The sequence below is a fragment of the Rosa chinensis genome, chromosome 3 (assembly GCF_002994745.2).
Source record: "Rosa chinensis cultivar Old Blush chromosome 3, RchiOBHm-V2, whole genome shotgun sequence".
NCBI lineage: Eukaryota > Viridiplantae > Streptophyta > Magnoliopsida > Rosales > Rosaceae > Rosa > Rosa chinensis.
In genome coordinates, this window is record NC_037090.1 from 21,199,873 (window position 1) to 21,224,443 (window position 24,571).

Here is a 24,571-nt window from a genome sequence, read left to right on the forward strand (position 1 = left end):
TAGGAACAATGTCAAAAACTAAGTTGCTCTTTTTTGATTACCTTGTGCATAGATATGTTTGCAATTTTGATACCTAGTACAAATGTAATTTCTTAAGGGGAAAGGCAAGCTACAATGATTCTTCTTCTTCTTCTTCTTTCTACCTTTTTATTAGGAACCACGTTTAAACTACCTTAGTCTTTTTTCATTACCTTGTGCATAAAAATTTGCACTTTTCATATCTATTACAAAGGTAGAGTAGTGTTGGTTTCTTTTTCTCTACTTATTAAATACGAATAATATTAGAACTCGATCATGGACTAGTCTATTGCTATATCTCTAGGTATTGTTGTGTCAATAACGCTACTTGGTTTGTTCTATTTTTTCTTTTTTGACTCTGATATAGATACACTATATTGTTTAAGAATTTATTGACCTTTCATGTAAGTACATGATATGTTTACATAGATTTAAATACCATTTTTTTTAAAAAAAGAATAGCATATTATTTATTATAATTACGTTGAGTAGATTTTAGGAATTTGAAATTCAAAATTTGAATATTTGAATTCAAAAATAAAGTCCCCAAATTATGAGATTTTGATAATTAGTTTCCTTGAAGGGCAAAATGGACAACGAAAAAAGTGGTTGGACTGCAATTAAAAATAAAAAAATGGCCAGACTACAATGAAAATTGATGTAGCAAATTGGACCTTGATTTAAATACCTCTAAACTTAATATACTTGAATATCGAGTATGTCTTCTTCTTCTTTTTTGAAAGTTAAAATTCATTTCATAGCTACGCAAGCCAGAATGGCACATTACAAGCCCCAATAGGGGTAAATAGGTACCATTACATTTGAAACATTTCCTCTCCTTTATTCAGGAGCCTATCAGAACACAAATTCTATCTAGGAATAATCGTAAAAGAGAAGATTCCGAAGCCAAGGCGCTCAATTGCGGTGCATCAAGAAACATCTCTGCATTTGTGGTAGAAACAACATTCTGGAGGCCCAACAAAAGACACAACTAAACTTTCTCCTTGCCCATTGAGTCAGGGCTAGGAGGCTTACCGGAATAGAGGACCGTCAGAATATCCTCAGCTGGAATTTTGGCTGTCTTTGGCGGGTTCTTATTTTTTGCACCCAGTGGTCGACCTCTTTTCTTCTTGGAATCCGAAGATGTAGAGTGCATGTCAATTTGTTTGGAGACGAGAAAACCGTCTAGAGCTTCAATTAGTCCCAGAGCCTTAGCTGTGAATTGAACCGGTGGTTTTGGTTTCTTTCCCAACATAGTCATCCCCTGATCATTGGTGAGCTCCATGTTGCCTTCCTTGAGTTTTTTTAAAGATAGTTTCGGAGATGGAGACCTGCAACATTTCTCCACTCGAGTTAGCACATTCTCATCCTTGTTTTCTTTTCCCTGTGTCCCTGCTTCTTTGTTGGTGTCCATCTGCTCAGCCATTTCCATAACAGGAGTAATCTAATCAGTCCTTGGAATTGCAAGCTCAGATTCAGTAACACAATCACCGGTTGTTTCTCTGTTCGGACCATCCAAAACATCAGTCACTTGAATTTCCTCCATGCAAACCGTATGCTCCTCCACTTGGTTGGAAATCAGAAAAACCTCATTTCCTTGAGTTTTCTCCATTCCAGTAGTAATCTCCATCACATGTAGCATATCTTTGCTTACATTTATGTCAAGCGGCATCAACACCCTAGAGTTTTCCACCTCCTTCGAGCGTTCCACAGTTTCCTTCCAGATAGTCACTCGCTTTCAAGATTTGTCAGGTTCTTTGGGACCAAAAATGGTGCAAGGGAGCTGTGGACTGGTTTTATTTCCATGAAAGCTAAAACCACCCGTTGCAGAACTACCATTAACCACATTCTGAAAAGGGTTAGGAAACTCCAACCTATTTTCCTTCTGTAAAGTAGCCTGGTGCACTGTTGGCTTTGGCGTAGCCATGCATTTGCCCTCCGTATGAAAGACTAGATTGCAATTCTTACACAACCCCAGCAGATTCTCAAAAAAGAAATCAATTCCTTCAACAATTCTAGTAGTAAGCTTTAGGGTCTTCCTCAGAAAAAAAAAGGTATGTCAACTGCATGAGCAACTCGCACACGAATATCACCAGTGGCCTTAAACAGCTTGTTGTCCATGTTGAGAAAAGTACCCGCAACCGAGGCTACAGCTTTGATGGTATCCGGTTCCTCCAGAGCAGGGGTTCTGTTTCGGATTTTCACCCAGAAGAATAGGGAAGTCATGTTGATTGTTTGGATTGGTGCTAGACCATTATAGACTTGAATAGGCATAGGCGCACGATTGTAGTACCATGGCCCTCCCCATAGTACTTGGTTTCGATCTCGCCTGAGATCAAAAGCAAATACAAAAGTCTTCTGTGGTCGCTCCTGAACCTTAAACTTTCCATCCAGAACCCAAGCACGCCGGAAGTAACGCGTAAGGTCATGTAAATCAATAGGTTTTGGGGTCAGAGGACGTGCAAGCAGAAAAGATTGTGAGATACAATCCCTTGCATCTCTAGACAACGAGTTCTACAATCACTCGCCACATTAAATGATTACTCGGACTTAAGAGACCTGCAAAAGACTAAGACTTGCTCTAATAACATTCGACTTCTTCACATGCATCAGGTATATGCCTTGTCTTGTGTTAATATAATCCAACTAACATGCATTTAGTTTGTGTTTATATACTTGATTGTGTAATATAGATAATCATTCAGAACTTGATTCACATTATAGGCTGTCATTTATGTGTCGTGGATCAAGTTATACAATATAAGTTGCTTGGAAAAAGAAAGTATCAGGCAAATGGATAAGTTTGCTGTGTCTACTGTCAGATCAGTGTAGAAACATCAATATGATGCCTAATGGCCTATAACATTGGCCTATCGTATTACTCATATTACATAACTATGTAAAGTATTGGAAGAAACTAAATGGATTTCATGGTTGGGTCTGATACATTGATCAGCCAAGAGTCCAAGACAAGTTCCACCACTTCTGGCCCTGGCCCAACAGCTCTGTCTGTCTGTACAATACACCGACTTCGAGGAGTAGAGAATATCGAAGAAAGTGCCGGTAAAGTCCTGTCCCAAGTAGGGTTTGCCAAGTCCAAAACCCTAATTGTAAAAGAGCCAGAAACGTTCAGGCCCAAGAGAACTGCTCTTTTTGATATGTTATCTGATCCTTGTGCGCCAAGCTAACTCCAACTTTACCGAACAGCCGAACTGCTGGGGTAACAACTGCAAATGGCGGAGTTCATACCCGAAGATGTGATAGTCAAAGTCCTGGAGAGGTTGCCGATCAAATCCTTAATCCGCTTCACCTGCGTTTCAAAGCGCTGGCGTTTCATCATATTGTCCGACCCACAATTTGCCAAAACCCATTACAAAGTATCTTGTGAGCACCAAACCATCCGCCACAGACTCCTCTTCAACAGCCCCGACAAGTTTGGATTTGATTCCCTTGATTCCGAGTCGCCGTTGTCGTTCGGAGACAATTCATGTGTGAGAAAGGTTAGAATCCCATTTTTGAAACCAGGCGACATTCTGAGTATGCCACGCTCCTGCAATGGTTTGGTATGTGCAGCAGTTATTGTCTCGTTGTCACCAAAGATTCTGTATCATTGGTATATTTGGAACCCATCAACTGGATTCTTTAAAAAATTACCTGATCCTTCCATGAATATTGTGTATCTACAATATTATGGTATTGGCTATTTGTCAGCCACTGATGACTACAAAATTCTCAAACCCAGGGAGATATTCTCATCGAGAGCTAACGTTTGGAAGACCATTGAGTTCCCTAATTTGGATGAATTATACTTATCGAGTGAGGGGATTCGTTCAAATGAAGCACTCCATTGGTTCCACGCAGGTAATGCGGATATTGTTGCTTTTGATCTGTCAATTGAAGAATTCCGATCAATGCCACTACCTACTACTTTTGAGCACGGGTGTTTCATACATCTGGCGGCTTCTGTTGGAGGATGCCTGTGTGCGTTTGATTTACAAAACGTTAAGGCTAGTGGCTCTATCTATATGTGGGTCATGAGAGAATATGGGGTGGCCGACTCCTGGACTAAGCTCTTCAACTTTAAGGTCTCCAGTCAGCCCGAGGATATACGTATTTGGGGGCCGATATTCCTTGGGGACACTAGTATAATTTTTGAGTTTCAGATTGCGATTAAAGAGATTGATGGTGGCAGGATACGTATGAATGATTTCAAGTTGATAAGGAGTGTTCATGAGAACGCAGAGAAGCTTGAAACGTGTGCCTCGCGAGAGTTCATGATTGCATATGAAGAGACCCTACTTTGGCTAAACGATTGATCTGATCGGCGATTTCCCTTTGATTGCTTTTGATGCCATGCATGCAGTGGTTTTCTTTTTGTTCCTCTGCCTGAGTTGTTTCCTTTTAGCAGTCTCTGTTATTTGGTTTGGCTCAAGTTTGTTTCGTTACAGATGCATTGGCTCTTGAGAATATGTCTGCTTTCTTTCAGTCATTTGAGAAGGATATTAAATTATTCATTGAACTTTTACTGACCATGTTGTATACTTGAATATGAGCTAACACACATGCCCATTACACTTAACTGGTAAACATTATATCTACAGTTCTACAATGACTTATACTTGGCGATGTTTAAATTGGTGACTAGTTGCTATGAACCTAATACAAATATCATCCAATGCTCCCGTGAATGTACAGACCAAGTGTACCACAGATTCGTAGTATGAATAATCAACAAACTGCTTGAAAGAACATCAATCCTGATAAATTTCTTCCCCGCAAAATGGTAATCCATCTCATTTCTTTAGTTTTAGACGTGGAAGTGTGAATCATGAATCATATGATTAGATATAAGTCAGGCATTATCCGCCATAACAGGCTTGAGTATTAAAGACAAGTAGGCAACTCACCCTGTGAATAAGATCATTTGAAATCAGTGTACTCTGCTTAAGTTGGAAGAAATTAATTGGAATTGGAATTGGAACGAAGAATGCCATTTGAATATGTCAGTTACTCAACTAAAATGCTCAGGATTACTGGATCAGTACAAATATTCAGAACAAAAGCTAAAAATAGCACCGCGCAAGGCGCAGAACCCATAATCCAGAGCATAGCATACCCCAAAAACATTCAAAGCTAAACAACCTAAAGAAATGAGGATTATCCGCCATCGGGCATTATCCGACCTCAGAGCCGGGTCAGGGTTAGGTTCCAGTAATTTCCAAATTAGGATCGACACAAGTTAATTTCAGAGTTTGATATACCATCTGTGATCCAGGTCTTTAATTCTTGTTCTTCAAAGATCGCAAGTTCATATGGCCTAGTTCGACATCTTGTTCCAATGCATGAGGAACGTCTATATCTAGATGAGACTGCAGATATTCAATGCAGTCTCAAACTGAAACGGATAAAAAAAAAAATGATTACCAGAAGCACAAGAATCTTTCAGGCAACCTTTTGTTTCCCTACAAAGGAGTGAAAAACAAACACTTCAAGCTTTTTCTCGCTACAGCAATGCTTTGAAAAAAATGCAGCATTACATGGGGCAACCAGGAAAAAAGACATTTGCATCGAGGCAAAACTGGTATGGCAACAATGGTACATCCAGCATTTCAACAATGTTTTAGATGCGAAAGAACATAATCCGATTACACCTAGAAATTAAGCCTATCCTGCATCATGTTTAAAATTAAAGAATTTACAGAAGGCTTTTCCAAACTAAACTCATACATTAAATAATGAACATGCATCGTGCAACTAGATTATGCAATACTTCATCGCCAATGTAGCCTACGATTATTAACTGCACGATAACTCATTCCTCGCTAAATATCCGCCGCTTTTAAAGTATCATAAAATTAAGTCTTTATTCCTACAACAGGGGGTCAAATGCAGTACTGAACTGTACAGTATAACAATACTCCCCAGCTTGTCATCCAATCAGCTTCTTCCACAAGCTTCACCCATGTTCATTATCAGGCAATCACTTGGCATCTGCAAGCAATACTTCACAGCGATGGAAGGCCACGGATGGGGTAGTAGATACATGAGATATCTACAAATAGCTGGTTACACAAACCCAGACTCACCTTTGGGAAAAGTTAACAGCATGAGATGGAACTTCAACAATTCCAGATGGTGGTGTTTGTGGCCTTGGGGTACTTACATCGGGCAGTCCAAAATCAGCATTAAGCATGTCTTCCCCATTCCATTCAATAGCTGCTATAATAGTCACGGTGAAGGAATACACTTGGTTACAAACAAAAGACAAGATAAAAATCAAAACAATGGGATGAGAGCGAATGCAAAAGGGAGTGAACATCTTTGAAAAAGGATACAGTCTGTTCTCCACATATCCGTAATGCTAACATCAACACCAGACAAAAGCCAGTAGTCTGCATCATTCTGCAAACATAAAAAACGAAACATTCAGCCATAAACAAGAATCATATTCATTATTGAGTATTAATGGTTTTTTAAAAATGATCTCCACGAGCATATGAAACTCCATACATGAATGTAGATTGCCGTTTTCTTAAACTCCTATCTACATGGTTGACTTTGAGTCTTGGTATGATTTCTAATTTTATTTTCCTTTTGCAACTATTTACAGAAAAACAAATTCGTCAGAATAATGATACTTACATCAACATCAGAAGGAACAATCCTCATCATTCCCCCACCAAACTCCTGAGAAGCATTTACATCAGAGCACGTCTGATCAACTTGAGCTTGTTGCGCCCTAGGATCAATTTCCTTCCCTCTGTTTTGTCCATTGACCATTTCTGTTGTTGATTGCTCATTAGAGCCAGAACCAGAAACAATTGGGAAGCTAGCAGGTGGCTCAACTCCATTGATGTCATCAAACTTCTCCTCAAATTGACTAATATCAATCAATAAAGAAAGACAAATGAATTAACCAAAAAAGAAAGTCAATCTCTTTCGGCATGCAAACAAGCATACCACTATTCAGAAAGAAAACCATTACTGTGTACATGTAGTTACATCAGCCACAGAAAGAAGGAATGATACCTGACAAGGTACACGTCAATGGGTCCCATTGTGCTTCTAAGTATTATCCTGTATCTCCGTTGTGGATAGTCGACAGCCTGGTGTGTATTGAAAGACAATTTAGTAATGCATTAAAGAGAAAAAGGAATATATAACTTGTAACTTCTGAGAAAAATTAATCTTGACTTACTTCATCGGGATCTGGGACTTCCAAGGTGGTTCCATGTGGAGCTTTAATTGCTATCAGGGTTTCATTCTGGCAAAGAAAAGGGACAACTAGTTCAATGGAAAATACTAAAGGATGATAGAAATATGTGTTAGAACTTAGAAATGATGCATGGCATTCACCTGGAAGCACGGTAGGCCCTTAATGTCTTCTTCAGTCACAAAAAGCCACCTAGAGTAGGAGGTAATACCGTAACAACATATGATTACACATGGAAGCAGGTAATAAATAATATGAATATAGAAATCAATAACAATCTGCAAGAGTGATGGAGAAGAAGATTTTACTTTCGGTTGTTTTCATCTCCACTTAAATCCCTCAACTTTTCTTCCATCTCTCTGCACCAGTATAAAAGCATCAGCATCTCCAAATAGTTCCAAGATAGTGAAATTGATGTTTAAAGAAAATTAACCACATAAACCTTATTCGGTCATCTAAGCTGCGCTCTTTTAAAGATAGGCTTTCCACTTCTCCCTGCAAAACAAAACCACAAGGTCAAACTTCTTGCCTTAAAAGGATACTAAGTTGTCAGAATTTCCTTTTACCACCACGGTTTTTATAGCAATGTACAGAACTGGAATTGTGCATCTATAGATTAAGAAACAGTTTGTGGTTATGGTTATGGAGTGATCTACAGAAAATTCTAAAATAATCCAAAAGACAGCAGAATAAACTAGTGCTAGCCTTCACAGGACAACATTATGAAATCAACATTTCAATACCTGTAATATAGAGAGATCAGCATCCAGATCTCCTGGCCTTGAAGCATCAAATCCCCTGATCAATCATTTAACCCATCCTTGCATAAGTTTCAAATGTGTTCCAGATATTATTAGAACTAGAATTGAATTCATATAGAGGGAAGAAAATTTTGACAATAAACTATATTAGATTACTTCCAACGTATTCTGTTCTTGAGCTTCTTTTCTATGAGACCTATGCCTTCCAAGACATTTGTGATGTCATATATCCGCCTCTTCTGCACCTGTTTCATTTGGGAAACCCTTCAATCACTATACAACAAGATATGTGCTTGTGTGTATGAATATACATATTTTGGGGGTGGGGGGTGGGTGTGTATTAACACATTCAGACAAAATGAATACCTCTAAAGTTTCTGCTGCTTTGTTTAGATCAAGGATTCCATCTTCTGCTTGCTTAATCAAATTGATGAATTTTTTTGTCAATAGACCTGGACAATTCAAGTACAGTTATCTCACAGTGAGAAAATTTTACATCCTTATACAAACAACACATGTCAACTACACAAACCTAGAGAACTGTCAAAACGACAGCTGCCAGCTGGAGTAAGAGGACAAGGAGAACCTGCATGTTGAAAGAAGCAACAAAATTAGATCTCATTATATGTGATAAGATATGTCAAGAGTTTGTGACATATTTATGCCAAGAACAATGAAGCCTGGTCCTAGATTTCATTGTTTCACATCTCCCAGGAAAATTCCTTTGCTTCCCCCTCCAAAGAATCTGGACCTTTGATGAAATACAATTGGCTGGGATGTCCCAGCTCACTCTTTTACGTGGACTAGCTTTCCTTGAATGATAGATTTTCCCAGAAAACTAAAGAGATAAGAACACTCACCAGCATTTGATGCAGGTGTCTGAGGCCCAGATTTGCCCTTTGAAGCCTTTGTTCTGTTGTTTGTCCTTCCTGCTTTTGTAGTAGACACAGGGGTTTGAAGGGGACTTTGAATCATATTATTATATCCTGGACTGCTAGTCCAATCGTTGTTCTCCGCTTCATTGTTGTCCACTGCACCCTTCCTTATAAATTGCTGAGAAATAGAAACACAGTTGAAGAATTTCAGCAAACATACTAGTTAAAATGCACAACGAATACTTTGGTAATTCTTTTACATAATGATATCTGAAAATCAATCTAGATATTGGAGTATGGAGAATGCAGCCACAATACGGAAATGGAATACTTTCTTGCTACTCATACACAAAGTTTCTAACAATCAACATTAAAATCAAGGAAAATTGTCAAAGCATAAATGTGTACAACTGTAAGAAAATTCTGCAAAGATACAGATAAGTATGGTAAGAAAGATAAACCAGCATGTAAGCTTGCTCGGCCATCGGGACAGACTCAGTGCAAACACAAAGAGTTAAATGCTCCTTTTTTCAAAGGCTAACAACATATTAGATAAATCATACAATTGCACTGAATAGCCTAATCGTGTGTCAGTCATTACACCTGATTGCATTTCTATAACTTTAATCTATACACTTAACGAATAGATAGGGAACTATATGAGCAGCATTTGATTCCAAAAGGGAGCCAAATACTACAAGCTGATTCCGTGTAAATCAGTACCTTCGACCCGGATTAGGCAACGCACGGTTAAGAGTTATACCTACAGCATATCGAACATCCCTATCTTAGTCTTCCCCTCACGCAAATTTCAATCCGGATTCTTCAACTTTACAATTTGAGACACACAAACTAAGCTTACAAATAATTACATCAAAATCTATATAAAACCTGAACGAACAGTGGCTTAGCAAAAAGTCAACTTATGAGCAAATTCCTCATAATATTAGCACTGCATATAATCAGAAACAACTCCTATGAGCTAATTAGGAATTGATCCCCATCTCAGAGAAACCCTAACTCACCAACAACCACTCAATCAAAAATCCCAAAATCCAAGCCGCCAATCAACCACCGCAATTCCCCTCAGCTCTTCACTCAATGACCACACCCAATTCCACTAAACAAACCAAACGCATGGACATACAAACACAGATTAGCCAGCACTCACCGGAGATCGAACAACAATAGCTTCCGGCTCCTGGTCCGCCGGCCTCTGAGCTCCCCCGGAAAATTGATGATAATCAGCCGGAGGAAAAAACGGCGGCTTATTCGACTCGAACACTAGGTGGCGCCTCATCGGCGGCACGATCTGGCTGCCGCCTCCAGTGGCCGGCGGCGGCGGCGGCCCTGGTTGTCGGCTGGGAGCTCGAGCGCAGCCGGACATGGAGAGGATCTCACCGGCTCGAACCGTCACCGATTGCGACGACGAGGAGCGAGCGAGCGAGCGGGAGGGAGAGAGGTGCAGATCTTTAGGGTTTGGGGGAATCGGAGAGAGGCGGAGAGAATCGGAGGGAGTTGGGAGGGGCTTAGGGTTTATGAGGGAGGCGAAATGGGATCTCCGAGAGGGGTAGAGAGAGAAAGTGGAGGGTTAGAGAGAGAAAGTGGAGGGTTAGAGAGAAGGGTAAGAGGAAAGTGGGTGTTGAAGGGGGTTAGGGGAAGAGCTAGCAGAAAACGAGGGAAGCGAGGGAATTTTTAGTTTCGGATAGATGTGGAGGGAACACGGGGGAAAAAATATTAATTCGCTGCCGAGTTTTTCTATTTCTTACCCCCTAGCTTTTCTAAATTGCGTTCTGGCCCCCTGGATTTTTTTTTTCGTTAGACAACCAATAATCAGATATTGTATTACAATGACCCAATGGAGGAATAGTTGGAATACCCGTGCATATTTATTTTTTTCTGTGGGAATGACTGGTGCATCAACATGTGATAAGAGAAATCTGTGGTGTCGTGTGGTGGCAAGTTTTTAGTTGTGACTCAAAACATTTGAACGTTTGAGTTTTGAAAATGTTGGTGCTTATGGTATGACAATGGCGGATTTACAACGAAGTAATAGGTCGTTATTAACCTTTTAAAAGCAACGTACATGTGTATATTTTAATAATTCAAAAGAAATATTTAAAATTACTAAGAAGAATTTTAGAAAATTATGTCATTATCGGCACTTATCATTAATGATTTAATGGCACATACCTTGCCACCATAGTCAATATATTAGATTCAGTTACATATATATTGTCCAACGTGTTAATTTTTTGTTTGAAGAGAAAATTAATTAGAGTAGAGATGTGGGGTAACGACCAATGTGTGCAATTCTTTTGTCCAAGCAAAAGGTGTGTAGTTCTCATATCAAATCTTATTAAGACATACAATCAAGTATCATGACCATTTAAAGAATAATTTTGCAGTCCATTAATGTGTATTTATATATCAAGTAGACTAGGTTTGATATAAAGGTAAATTGGCTTCATACATTAGTAGACTAGTTTAGCTTGATCTCGAATTAGTCTATCTTTATATTGAACTTAGTTTACATCAAATTGGTACATTAATGTACTGTGTAGGTTGAATAATAAACTTTAGCTAGTAGTTGAACTAAAATGCAAAGGTTAACAAAAGAACCTGAGTGCATGAAGGGGCATGAATGAAAAGAAGGACCAGAAAGCGTGGGGAATATGAAAAAAGACAGAATCAAGTGTCAATTTTCGAATTAGTTGAAAAGTTTGGTGCATAATTCGAGAGCTGCTAAATGAAAAGACAAGAAACGAAAAATACAAGAAGAATCGCCGATCCGCGCCTTTTATTTGTCTTTAAACAAATAAAATTATAAAACTGTGATTTTATTGACGTTGAATTCTCACGTCTCATCCAACCAACCCTAAGCACCACGTACCCAAAAGTTGGTGTGTTGGTATTGGTGGTGCTACTGTTGCTGGGTTCATGTGACATTTGGCGACCTCCTTCTCATTCGCCACATTTAACCCGCCGTCAAAGGTCAGCCACTTCACACTTTTGCCCAGGTTGTTGGTGGACCCTTCTAGGCTTAGGTCTAAGTGTCTAACGTAGGGGCATTTTTATTTTTTGTCCCTTCCACATATTTTTTCTATCTGTTTTTTTTTTTTCTTCCAATTTTACTATGCCTTTAGAAAAAAAAAAAAAAAGGGGGGCAACAATTTGTATTTAAAAAATTCATCAAAATTGAAAGTAACAGAATTCTTTTGAGGTATTTTGAGAGAGTTTTAAAGGCATTATTAAATTAGAAATCTAAGAAACGCATGTTAGATGCACGATTGTATCAAATAAAACATTAAATGTCACTAGTCACATGAGCCATGACACGCGCTACACGCGCTTCTTTTTCCTCTCCTAGAGCTCTGCTAGGGTTTGTGCAAGCAAGATTTGCAGCCACCGGGGAGATCGGATGGTGGCCACCATGGCCAGGCTTTAGTACCACCACTTGGCAAATCTCCTTTTCCCATTCTACACCAAATGTCCCCAACTCTCTGTTTTTCCTTAGCATCGCCCCAACCATACTTGAAACCAGGGCCAAACATGACCTCCTTTCCCTTGAAAACATCAGCTACCCTCCTTCCTGGATCTACTCGTCCCTTGGAAAGATTAGCTATGTCCGGACCTCGACCTTTCTCTCTGCACACAACAGTTCAGCGAATGCATGTTCCAGAAGCACAATCATGGTGGCGCCTCTTAGTAGGATGGGTAAGAGATGGATCCACTTGGAACTTGATTCGGGTATCTACATTAATCAGGTACGCCGTTCTATTCTCAAATCACCTCTTAGTTTAGCTAATGATTGCTTTGATTTTATTAACGCCGCTGAGCAATTAATACGCTCGAGAGTTTTTATGAAGAATCGATACCTCTTCCGAGCACGCTTAATTCGGCCCTCGACCAACCCTACAAGATTCTATCTCATATTACCTAGTTGTGCTATGGATTTTGTGTTTTTTCAAGACCATGCGTACCTGATTTTATGTGCTGACCCCAACCCTTTGTCTTCGCGACCTCACCCCTGGATGACTATTTATAGGGTAGTGCTGGGTTTACACTGGTCACAGTCACAATCCGGTGTTCTACTTAGAAATTCCTTTGGCATTGCAATGGCTTACAGCCCTAACGCCCGAGCCCAAAGCAACCCCCCTCGAAGAAACCCTACATTTTTCAATCCCTATCCCAAACCAAACAGAAATGAACCACCTTTTGTTGCTAACATTGGCGGTACTCGTATAGTGGTAGAGAGCAGTCAAACCCAGGTGTTTATTCCTAGGCATTCCATTACCAACAAGGAACACCTCACCAACTACTGTCTTCTAGCCAAATTTTTTGGCAAGAAGGTGTCTCCTAGGAAAATCGCTAGGAAGTGCAATAGGATGTGGTCCTGCCTACAAGGGACTGTCAAGCTGACTCAAATGGCTAATGGATGGTACTCCCTCGAGTTCACCTACCTACAAGATGTCGATTTTGTCCTTGAGCACAGACCATGGTTTGTCAAGGGCAGAATTTTCCATATCCGGAAGTGGTCGCCTTCCTTTAACCCTCGTGAGGCTACAATTGAGACTTTGGTGCTGTGGATCAGGCTTCCAAATCTCCCATTACACTTCTGGAGCAGAGAGGCAATCCAACCGATTGTTCAGGTGGTTGGACATTTTATTAAACTGGATGAAAGAACAGAGGAAAGTGAGAACTATATCTTCGCTAGAGTCTGTATGGAAATTGACCTCAAAACCCCACTTAAAAGGGTTTTGGTTGTCCGAGAGGCTGATGAAGGAGACCTGCCCTTCGACTTGGTAAGCCCTCCTGCAAAGATTTTCATTTCATATGAAGCTATCTTTGAAATTTGTTTTGAATGCGGAAGCCACAAACATGTTATCCGCAAGTGCCCCTATAAGAAGAAAGAGAAGCACTTTGTCATGGTGGACAAAGAAGAAGGGGATCAGGATGTGGAGCCTGAAGGAATGGAGGTTGACTCGGAAATAAGAAACTTGGCAACAGAGAAGGTAATGATCTACTTCCCACAACCGGCAAAGCCTGACTTCGGCCTTGATGAAGTTGATGGCCCCAAGGACAACCACAATCCGTCTTCTCCTGATTGGACTCCGGTGGGAAGAAGGAACCGTACTGTGAGTAAACCGGCTGATACTGAAACAAGCGAAACTCCTGCAGACAAGAATAAGGAGAAAGTTAAGGTCTATACTCGAAAGGGCAAGGAAGTGATGGCACCTAAGAAAGCTACTAGGCAGGCTCTTATCAAGCCGGGGATAAGCTTTAAGGATGCTGCTAAAGGGCATGGCACTATTGTGATTGGTGACAAGGAAACTGATAGTTTTTTCAAAGCTCAGGGGCACAAGAAGACTGTCGGGGCTGTTGGAAGCTCATCCTCAAGTGAGGAGGTGGTGAGTGGTTCTACCTCTTTCAGCTCTGTCCTCTCTTATTCTTCTTTCCCTGAAATTGCTAAACTGTATAATTCCCCTATTTGCTATGACCATTTGATAGAGGAGTTATACTCACCTACGGATGCAGTTGCGTCCTATAATGCTAATTTGGGGTTGCCAAATGTGCAGTTTGAAAATTTTAATGATGCTAGGGCATCTAGGTTTGAGGAAGATGACAGCATGAATGAATATGAGATCCAGATGATCAATGGAAAGAGGGCTTTGTTTGCTAAGGCTGACAGCTCGGTAATGAGTTCTGGCTCCAGGAAACGTAATCAAGAAGAAAATGAGGATCAAAGCATGGCTGATGCTGGTGAAGCTGTTGGGGAGGGCAGCGCCTCTTCTCCCAAAATCCAGAAACCATGAAGTTAGTAAGCTGGAATAGTAGAGGGAGTGCTTGGTCGGGTTTTGTAGCACAATCTCTCTTTTATGCTTCTTCTCTAGACCCGGATGTTTTCTTTATCATGGATACTAGAACATCCAGTACTATCCTAAATAAATTGAAGAAGATGCCTTTTGATGATTATTTTGTTGTCTCTGCCAAGGGTCAATGTGGGGGTTTGCTTCTCCTGTGGAAAACTAGAATGGCTAAGATAGACATTATTCAGCATCATGATAGATATTTACATTGCATAATTACAGACCCTATCACAAATGATTATTGGTATGCTACTTTCATTTACGCATATCCCCAAAAAGAAAAACAAGCCCAATTATGGGAGGAAATTATTGGACTTAGTCCACCAGACAATGAAAAATGGATTCTGATGGGTGATTTCAATATCATCATGAACACCTCTGAAAAACTTGGTGGTAACCAAGATGTGACTAGATATATGCTCAATTTTTTGAACCGAGCAAATCTTCTCTCTATTGATGCTGCCGGGATTCCTTATACCTGGACTAATAACCACAAAGATGACACTCTCATCTTTGAAAGGCTAGATAGAGCTTGTGCTAACCCAGCACTCTTGAATAATTTTCCTGATCTTAGTTTGGAAAACTTACCAATAATCGGTTCAGACCATGGACCAATTTGTTTAACCTTAAAGCATAAGGTCCAGCACAATGGCAGAGGTTTCAAGTTCGAAGCCATGTGGCTTTCACACAAAGATTTTAAACCTCTAGTAGAAGGAATTTGGAAACATACCCTAGAAAATAATTATCTTGCTGTGTGTAATCAGTTTATTAGTAAAACAAAAGTTTGGAATAAGAACGTTTATGGAAATATCTTTAAGAAGATTGCTGACTTAAATGAGGAGAGCAGTATTACCCAACAACAACTTATGCTCTCACCTGATAGTGTGTTTTTGCAGGAAAAAAATCACCAGTTGAGAAAGGCACTGGCGCAGTGCTACCAAGATGAAGAACTCTTCTGGTCCCAAAAAGCTAGGGCTAATTGGCTTACCTTGGGAGATAGAAACACAAAATTCTTCCAGGCCCAAGCAAACATCAGAAGGAAGAAGAATTATATTACCAGACTGAAAAGGAATGATGGAACCTGGTTTCAACACACCAGGAAATTGAAAATTTGCTGATTCAGGATTTCAAAAAACGCTTTGCTGTTGATATTACCCCTAGTCAAACTTCTATTGATAATTTTACCTCTATTATTCACCCTTGTATTACCAATGAGGATAATGATATGCTCTTAAAGCCGATCACTGACGAAGAAATTTTCAAAGCAGTCATGGCAATAGGTGCTTACAAAGCACCGGGACCTGATGGACTACATGCTGCCTTCTTCCAAAACTGCTGGAATGAGGTTAGAACCACCCTTATCCCTATGATCAAAGATTGTTTTACAAATCATACTCCTCTAAATCTCTTAAACCACACCAACATTGCCTTGATACCGAAGATTGACAATCCTGAAAAGGTAACCGATTTCAGACCCATAAGCCTATGCAATGTGTCCTACAAAATTATAACGAAAATCATCATACACAGACTAAGGCCTCTCTTAAGCAAATGTATCTCCAGAAACCAAGGAGCCTTTGCTCCTGGAAGAGCAATTCAGGATAACATCCTCATTGCACATGAGATCTTCTCTGATTTCCAGAGAAAGAATGGTAGAACAGGTGCCATGGGAGCAAAACTGGATTTGGAAAAGGCTTATGATCTACTAAACTGGTCTTATGTTACTCAGTGCCTCAAACATTTTGGGTTTCATGATAGTTGGATTAACATGATCATGAATTGTATATCTACTGCTTCTTTTTCAGTCCTAGTTAATGGAAGATCACCAGCAGGTTGGTTCCAACCATCAAGAGGCATCAGACAGGGAGATCCCTTATCCCCTTACATTTTCATTCTAGCAATGGAGCCTTTTATACGACACATGAATAATTTGTCTATAAACCATAAGTCCCAGGTAGGACTACTGTCTTCTCCTTGTGGTACTAGAATCTCTAACCTGATGTTTGCAGATGATTGTCTTCTTTTTGCTAAAGCCACAAAGAAAGGAGCCAGAAACATAACAAAAGTCATCGCAAGTTTCTCTGAAGCCTCAGGTCAGAAAATCAACTTTCAAAAATCTTCACTCTATTTTTCAAAAAATGTTCCAAGCTCTCTCCGGAATGAAATAGTCAACATTATGAACATTAGGCAGAAAACCACAATTGGTAAGTACCTTGGCATACATAATGTAATTTTTTGGAAAGATCCTATTAACACTAATGAGTTATTGTTGAGGATTTCTCAAAATTAGCCGGATGGAAGAAAGGGACTCTTTCCCGAGCCGGCAGACTCACCTTAATCAAGTCAAACCTTGCAGATATGCCTAACCACACCATGTCTTGTTTTAAATGCTCAAAGAAGGTAACAGATACTATAGACAAGCAGGCTAGATCCTTTTTCTGGGGGTCAGATACAAGATGTCCACCAGTTGCTTGGGATCAGATTTGTCAACCACAGTCTGTGGGGGGTTTGGGCATAAGACCCTCTGCTTATTTTAACAATGCAGCTCTTGCTAAATTAGGCTGGAAAATCATTACTGACAAAGATAATTGGTGGGCACAGATTGTGAGACAAAAGTATTTAAGAAGCACTTCCTTCTTCCAGGCAAGGAAGAAACAATCCCACTCATTTGCTTGGAAAGGCGTCTTGGATGCTCGAGATCTCATTATGAAAGGAATAAGATGGATACTAGGAAATGGCAAAGTGATAAACTTTTGGACTTTCAACTGGGTTCTTGATCATTCGCTGCATTTATATGTTGCGGAGGATCGGAAGCACCTCATCAATTGGAACGAAACAGTGGAGGATTACATAAGCAACAACACCTGGAACAGAGGTAAGCTTTCTCAACTACTAGAGCAGCATATTGTAAACCAAATAGTAGGAATCCCTATTCCTACTTCTGAACAGGAAGATGAGTTTGTTTGGGGACCTTCCTCAAATGGGCTCTTCACTATTAAATCAGTCACTTGGCTCCAACTTAATCACAAGGAAAAACATAGCCAAATAACCCTCTTAACAAAGATGTGGAAACTCAATATCCCACCTAAAATTAAAATGTTTGCTTGGCTTATCTTTAGAGGCAGACTCAAAACAAGGGATAGACTGACCAGGTTTGGTGTGATACAGGATAACTCTTGCCCCTTATGTAATACTGACAATGAAACTGCAGATCATCTCTTTGGATATTGCAGTTTTGCTACGGAAGTCTGGCGACTGGCAGGTTTCTCCTCCTCCTTGAATTGGAATGATGGTTATTTAAAGGTATTTCATGACCTTGTTTTTTCTACTTCCTCTGATAATCAAGTTCTTGAGAAATTAGTTACAATTTGCTGGCAAATATGGAAAGTGAGAAATGACACAATCTTCAGAAATATCCATGTAAACCCACGATCTGTGGTGGCGGCTTCTGCTGCTGTTCTTCATAGCGTTTCCGATCTTCACGGGCGAGCTGGAAGGGTGTTAACTCAAACCCAACCAACCACTATTAAGTGGACTCCTCCGCCTGCCCAGTGTGTTAAGTTAAATTTTGATGGCTCTGTGACTAGAACTTCTGCTGCTGGTGGTTTCATAATCCGGGACAACCATGGCAACCCCCTGATTGCAGCTACAAAACATGGTGGTTCCACTATTGTACCGGTAATGGAGGCCATTGCTCTAAGAGATGGACTACTTTGTGCTCGAGACCAAGGGTACACAACAATTGAAGTGGAAGGAGACTCTAAGTTAGTCATTAAGGCAGTCAACAAACGCATTCACCCCCCTTGGAGGCTGCTGAAAATTCTTAATGATATTCACGCTTTAACTACTTGCTTTAGTTTGGTGTGCTTCAAACACGTTTATAGGGAAGCAAATTTTGTAGCAGATGCTATAGCAAATTTGGGGCATCGTGATGTAATGACTTCTACTTGGACCAATAGGGTCCCTCCGGAGGCCTCAAGAGCTTTATTATTTGACACAGTAAACAGTGGATGCCCTAGAGGCTTCCAAATTTAATTATAGTCCTTTAGTATCAAAAAAAAATAAAACATTAAATGTCAACCAGGTAATGAGAATTATAACCGATGGTATTGTCATTAATTGTCAATGACAATACGGCTATTTATTTTCCTTCCCATAAACTTGAAATAGAGCTTGGTCCTCTTTAAGCTTGGAACATACATCTCCAAGATGATGGATTGAAACTTCTAGTGGTGAGTAGTCTCACCAAGAAGGATTGACTAATATGAGCGGGAGGGGAGGTCGTCGCATGAGAGAGAGAGATATGTCAAGCCAAGGTTAAAGATTCCCCAACGAATAACCATCTAAAGAGTGAGGTCGTCGCATGTTTTGCAATGGTAGCATCTATGGAAGACATGAGAGTGGTTGGGGACAAAGTGTTGGGGTTGTGTGACTCAATAAAAGGAAATTAGACATAACAACATAAACAATATGTGATTGGAATGTTCTTAATAATACCAAATCCTTTTAGGATAAAATTGTGGTTTTGACGTCAATGTGATTAAGTGAAGGTAATATTAATACTGTATTTGAGAAAATTTCACAAATAGTCATTATGACTCATTCGACACTTTAGTTACTGAAATTTCAAATATATCATTTTAGTCACTCAACAATTACACTCTCAATCACTTTAGTCACTTTGTTAATTAAAAAAACTACTCCTTGGGTGACTAAAATGTTTGAGAGTGTAATAGTTGAGTGACTAAAATGATATATTTGAAACTTTAGTAACCAAAGTGTCGAATGAGTCATAATTGAGTGACCATTTGTGGAATTCTCCCTACTATATTTTGTAACAAAAAAAAAATATTGATACTATATTTAGACTAAGCATAGGTCACCTGAATTTTGTTGCCACAACACAGAGGATATCCAAACCATAGCAAATGACTAGTTTTGAGATTAACTAGATTTCAAATCATAATAACCATATCATTAGCTAAAACTATAAAAATTTAAAAAATAAATAAAAAAGCCATAATAAAATGGGTTTCTTTTTTATTGCGTATTCCTCCATCGACAATATCTTAGGGAGTGCAGCCAGTTATTTTATAGTTGAGCTCTGCAAACAGACCACTATAGTTGATCATGGCTTATAAATTATAAATTCTATTGATTATCATATACATAAAATGATATAATTGTCTTTAACAAAGATTTCTGCTGATTGTTTAAAACATTTCTCTTCTTCTCGTACTCTAACTTTTCCAGTTTTCCACATGTTAAAACATCTTTTTTCTTGAAAAGACATCTTAAAAGCTTCAGTGCCGAGTAGTCACATCTTAATGCAACTAGCATTTGGTACATTGGTTCGTTGGAAATAAATTAATAGAATTATGTAAAGAGTTAAGGATTAATAGAATTATGTAAAGAGTTATGGTGAAATAATGGTGAGAATAATGGTGAGAGTTAGTGGCTTATAGGTTAGGAGAGTTGGGAAGGTTTAAGAGCAACTCCAACAGCTTCCCTATAATTTCTGTATAATAAGGAAGCAAAAGTCAAAGTTTTAGCTTTTTTTTCTTCTCTAACTCCAACAGATTCTCTATTTTACAACAATCTCTAAAATCTCCAAATTCTTCCTTAAATTTTAGAGATTGCTGTAAATATAGAGAATTTGGTTTTCTCTTTCCTCACTTTCTCTAAAATATGAATAATTATAGGGAATCTGTTGGAGCAAAAGAGGCTCATTTTTCCCTAAAGTAGAGAAAAATCAAAATATGAAGAAGCTGTTGGAGTTGCTCTAAGGTTACTAGTGTAATAACCACCACAGGTGGTCGAGTTGATAACAACCTCTAGGTGTAGAACCCCTATACTCGAGTTTGAATCCCGCTGACGCTTATTGGAGTTAAATCCCAATATATTCTTGGTGGCCGGGGGAGGAACCGTTATGACAAGATCCCCCGAGCACGGATTAGTCTCTGAGCCTAGGAAGATTTTAAGGACACCGTGTGATTGACAAATAAAAAAAAAAAATGTTAGTAGTGTAATGGTCTAAGACTTGTCCATTGTAATTGTCATACTTATGGCATTATTTAATGAAAGCCTATTTAAGTAGGCTAGTCTAGTTAAGTAAGCCAGTAAAGTGTGTAGAAGAGTAATTTTGTAGAAGTATATCATATTCTGAGAGTCTCCTTCATATCTCCCTCTAAGAGCTTTGTATATGCCTTTAGGTTGTATATCTCTCATATTGTGTGTCATTCATGTACCATATCTCCCTACTCAAAACTAATTTCTTATTTTACGCTTACGCTTTCGCTAATATCCAACATGGTTAAAGTTTGAATCACCTTCCCCTTTGATTTAAAATAATAATAATATTAATAATAATAACAGCAAAGATGCTAAATTTAATGTTGAAAGAGATCAAATGCAATAGTTAATACGACTACAGCTGCAACAAAGCTCGCTATTTTAGGAGCATGTCATGGCATAAAAAATTAAAGTAGAGTTTCTAGCATGTAACTTGAAGAGTTGTCTAGATTATCAAGGGGATTTGCTACTGAATTCATCTGTTTTTAAGAAATAAATTTCTTGTTGGAATGGGAAAACCAAAACATTGTCATATTTAGCCCAAGCTGAAAGATAACAACGTCATGTTGGGCCGGTAAAATACTTGGTAATCAAGAAATAAGCCAATTTTTTCTAAGATTTTTTCAGGAATCCTATTCCTACAAGGGCTCTACGCTCCTATATATAATACACGCTCGCTATACCAGTCTCCATATCTAAAGATTCTTTTAGGGTTTGTTCTTTGTTTTACTATATTCCAAGAGTCATTGGTCGGCACCACCATTATTTAAGACCTTCAAGTTTTAACCATAGACCCTTCGAGTTCTTGATCGTTTCTTGCCATGGCTACTGTAGTCTCTGACCAAGATGCAGGGGTTATCAGATCGTTTTCAGAATCAACACCATTTAGTTACATTTTAAAGGTAGAGTCCTTTTCATTGCTGGCGGATGATTCAATTGCGGAGACAAATGTTAAATGTGAATCGGGGGTCTTCGGAGCCGGAGGATACAATTGGAAACTCGTGTTCTACCCAAACGGAAACAAGAAGAAGAATGTAGAAGACCACATCTCTCTCTACTTGGTAACCGCGGGAGAGAACTCACTCCAGCCTGGTGAGGAAGTATATGTTGATTTCAGGTTATTTTTGCTTGATCAGATAAAGAGCAAGTACTTGGTTGTTGAAGATGCCAATACAAGAAACTTTTGCTTTCGAGGGGAGATGTCTGGTGCAGTCGGTTTTGATAAACTTGTCTCTCTAAGGGATTTTACTGATGCCTCCAATGGTTATCTAATTGATGATAAATGTGTGTTTGGAGCTGAGGTCTTTGTTTGTAATGGAAGAAGACCCGTACCCCAAGCAGATTGTCTATCAATAAGGAAGACTACCTCAGAGAAGTACAAGCATACTTGGAAGGTTGGGAACTTTTCAAACTTAGCCGCTCAATGCTATGAAGAACGATTCACTGCTGGAGGCCAGAAATGGAAGATAGTTCTCTATCCCCAGGGAATCGGTGATGGAAGGGGTACTTATCTCTCTCTTTATTTGTCATTAGCTAATCCAGAAGATCTTGGTGATGGCCCCAAAGTATCAACCAATTTCTGCCTGCGCATTGTAGATCAAGTACATGCACTGCACTGTACTATGAATGGTACTAATCGTATTTTCACTGGCCCTACTTGGTCTCTCGGTTGGGATGATTTCATTGCACTGGACGATTTCAGACGGGAAGACAGAGGGCTTTTGAGGGAGGATACTTGCTTTGTGGAGGCAGAGATCACGGTCAGCAGAACTGCTATGGTACTAGGTACCTTAGGCCAAAATGACACTAATTCGGAAAGATGTAAATGTCGAAAGATTTGCTCAGGGATCAAGCAGTTTGTGTGAAAGGAAAATTCTTCGGAAGTGCATTTTCATTTCAATTAGTCTAATACACATTTGAACTCGATTCAATTTTATGTAAATAGTTTCCAATGAATGTGGCAACTTTGCTGTTAATGGATTAAATTTGGTTCAATTATTTTGCAATTTTGGTTGCTCCTGAGCGTTCTTGACAGTTGACATTAAGTTATCAACTGAGTTTTTAATTCAGCATAGTGTTTCATAACATAAACAAAGACCTCAGGTCCCCATTAGGACCTAATGTTCATAATATACTAAAAATGTATGCAATATAACTGTATACGATATGATCCAACATGTCAGTAGCTAAAATATTCCTGTAATTCTCATCTACAGCTCTCCTATAAAACTTTGCTTCTCAAGTAAATATGGGGTTTCTGGCTCAAATCATATATCTTCAAAGTGAAAAGCAAAAGGGTTGGAAATGAGGTTATATTTTTTTTTCATTTGTCTAAATCACCAGAAATGGAATTTGTACACCACAAGGGAGAATTTCTCAACGGGATAGAAGAATTACAACAAACCTCCAATCTATCCCGGAACCTGGCCTCACTGGTCTTTAACAAAATAGGCAAAGGAAAGCACACACCCTTGTCCACACACCTCTGATGCCTCGGCCGAATCCGATTCTCTAAGCTAAACGAGAAGTAGTGCGGAAACTCCTTGAGCTCCTTCAACTCCCTCCCCATTTCCACCACAAAGTAATTGAACTTGGGCTCGAAATTATGCTCAATGCTGTAGCAGAACAGCTGCGGGAACCGCCGGAACATGGCCAATGCGTCCCGCCGCGAAAACCCGATTTTTTCGAGGTAGTCGACGCGGGGCTGGAGCTTGTCCTCGACGCTGCAGGAGAGCAGAGAGGTGTGCTTGTTGACGTCGGCTATGCCGATGGACTGGAGGAAGTAAAGGGTGGGGCGGAGGCGGTGCTTGACGCTGGAGGCGAGCAATCTGGGTCGTCGGTTTATGACGCGCTTGAGATCGGAGCCGTTGACGCGGGCCTCGCGGAGGAGGAAGGTGAAGATGGGGATGATGTCGGAGACGCGGGAGGCGAGGATTTCGGGGCACATGCCGACGAGGCGGCGGAACTCGGGGGTGGAGAAGCCCATGGAGGTGAGGAAATGGACGGTGGATTTGAGGTCGGGGAGGGAGGCGGAGGCGATGGGAGGGTGGTGGTGGAGGAGGGAGAAGAGGTCGAGGCCGATGGAGTCGAGGTAGAGGGCCTTGTCGTGGAAGTCGGAGGGGGAGGGGGGATTTGGGGTTTGAGGGATTTGAGGATTTGGGGGGATGATGATGATGGGGTTTTGGTTTTGGTGGAGAGGATGGGGAAGTGAGGGGTTTTGGGGGAGTGGAAAGAAGGGTCATGGTGGGAGGAGGAGGAAGAGGATTGGAATTGGGATTTGGGATTTGGGTTTGGGTTGGGGAGGGGAATGGAGAAGAAGGGATTGGGGTTTGAGGTGGAGAGGAAGTGGGTTTCTTGCATTGGGTTGGTTGTTGGTACTGGTGTGGGTGCTGGTCATGGCTGAGATATGGGGGGGAAGAAGAAGAAAGGGAAGGACATGAGCGCTGTGGTGAGAGGATAAGGCCTAAATTGCTCAAACAATTGTAATATTTGGCTTCAGGATTCTGATTGGTGAGTGAGGAGTGCTTGCTATCTGAAGAGTCAAAATTAGTCAGACCAAAAAACAAAACAAAATAAACAGCAAAACAGAACAAAGAAAAATAGAAAAAATAAAAAAAGAGCACAATGTAGAGGCAAAAGGGCCTGACTAATTACGAAAACGTATAAGCCCAGCCCAACTGTAATGGACCTGACCATGAAGCTAACCGCAAAGGAAATGTCAGCACTGCAAAACTGGGTCTAATCAACAGTCCAAGTCTGTTC

The 24,571-nt window shown here is 39.9% G+C and overlaps 4 protein-coding genes across 5 annotated transcripts; 2 read left to right on the forward strand and 2 right to left on the reverse strand.

Annotated features, from left to right (window-relative positions):
* Positions 1–3,251: 3,251 nt before the first annotated feature.
* On the forward strand, positions 3,252–4,334 carry LOC112194275 (F-box/kelch-repeat protein At3g06240). Its single transcript, XM_024334525.1, has one exon. The coding sequence runs from the start codon at positions 3,252–3,254 to the stop codon at positions 4,332–4,334; it is 1,083 nt and encodes a 360-aa protein (XP_024190293.1).
* Positions 4,335–5,572: 1,238 nt separating this feature from the next.
* Positions 5,573–10,576, reverse strand: LOC112194999 (transcription factor E2FA). 2 transcript variants are annotated; one of them, XM_024335277.2, is made up of 14 exons: positions 10,039–10,576; positions 8,853–9,045; positions 8,525–8,578; positions 8,359–8,444; positions 8,149–8,237; positions 7,975–8,029; positions 7,674–7,726; positions 7,540–7,590; positions 7,375–7,423; positions 7,217–7,282; positions 7,048–7,124; positions 6,661–6,898; positions 6,354–6,420; positions 5,573–6,234 (listed from the first exon to the last, which is right to left on the reverse strand). In XM_024335277.2, the coding sequence occupies exons 1-14, from the start codon at positions 10,252–10,254 to the stop codon at positions 6,101–6,103; spliced, it is 1,428 nt and encodes a 475-aa protein (XP_024191045.1). In that variant the 5' UTR covers positions 10,255–10,576; the 3' UTR covers positions 5,573–6,100. The 2 variants fall into 2 exon arrangements, with proteins under 2 accessions (XP_024191045.1, XP_024191044.1); XM_024335276.2 differs by having other exon boundaries at positions 5,573–6,237.
* Positions 10,577–21,548: 10,972 nt separating this feature from the next.
* On the forward strand, positions 21,549–22,928 carry LOC112194276. Its single transcript, XM_024334526.2, has one exon. It carries the CDS (start codon positions 21,631–21,633, stop codon positions 22,672–22,674), a length of 1,044 nt encoding a protein of 347 aa, XP_024190294.1. The 5' UTR covers positions 21,549–21,630; the 3' UTR covers positions 22,675–22,928.
* A 164-nt stretch (positions 22,929–23,092) lies between these two features.
* On the reverse strand, positions 23,093–24,047 carry LOC112194278 (transcription termination factor MTEF1, chloroplastic; the record flags this gene model as incomplete). The annotated part of the gene is made up of 1 exon (XM_024334527.2): positions 23,093–24,047. A coding segment is annotated over one exon (915 nt), but the record flags the coding sequence as incomplete, so codon positions are not given.
* Between the last annotated feature and the right edge of the window lie 524 nt (positions 24,048–24,571).

What these genes read in the sequence shown, in the direction of transcription:
- LOC112194275 (XM_024334525.1), top strand. Translation starts at nt 3,252, where the DNA reads ATGGCGGAGTTCATACCCGAAGATGTGATAGTCAAAGTCCTGGAGAGG.
- LOC112194999 (XM_024335276.2), bottom strand. Translation starts at nt 10,254, where the DNA reads ATGTCCGGCTGCGCTCGAGCTCCCAGCCGACAACCAGGGCCGCCGCCG. An exon ending in CTATTGTTGTTCGATCTCCG is followed by an intron (nt 9,046 to 10,038) that starts GTGAGTGCTGGC and finishes TCTATTTCTCAG; the next exon opens with CAATTTATAAGGAAGGGTGC. An exon ending in AGCTTAGATGACCGAATAAG is followed by an intron (nt 7,591 to 7,673) that starts GTTTATGTGGTT and finishes ATACTGGTGCAG; the next exon opens with AGAGATGGAAGAAAAGTTGA.
- LOC112194276 (XM_024334526.2), top strand. Translation starts at nt 21,631, where the DNA reads ATGGCTACTGTAGTCTCTGACCAAGATGCAGGGGTTATCAGATCGTTT.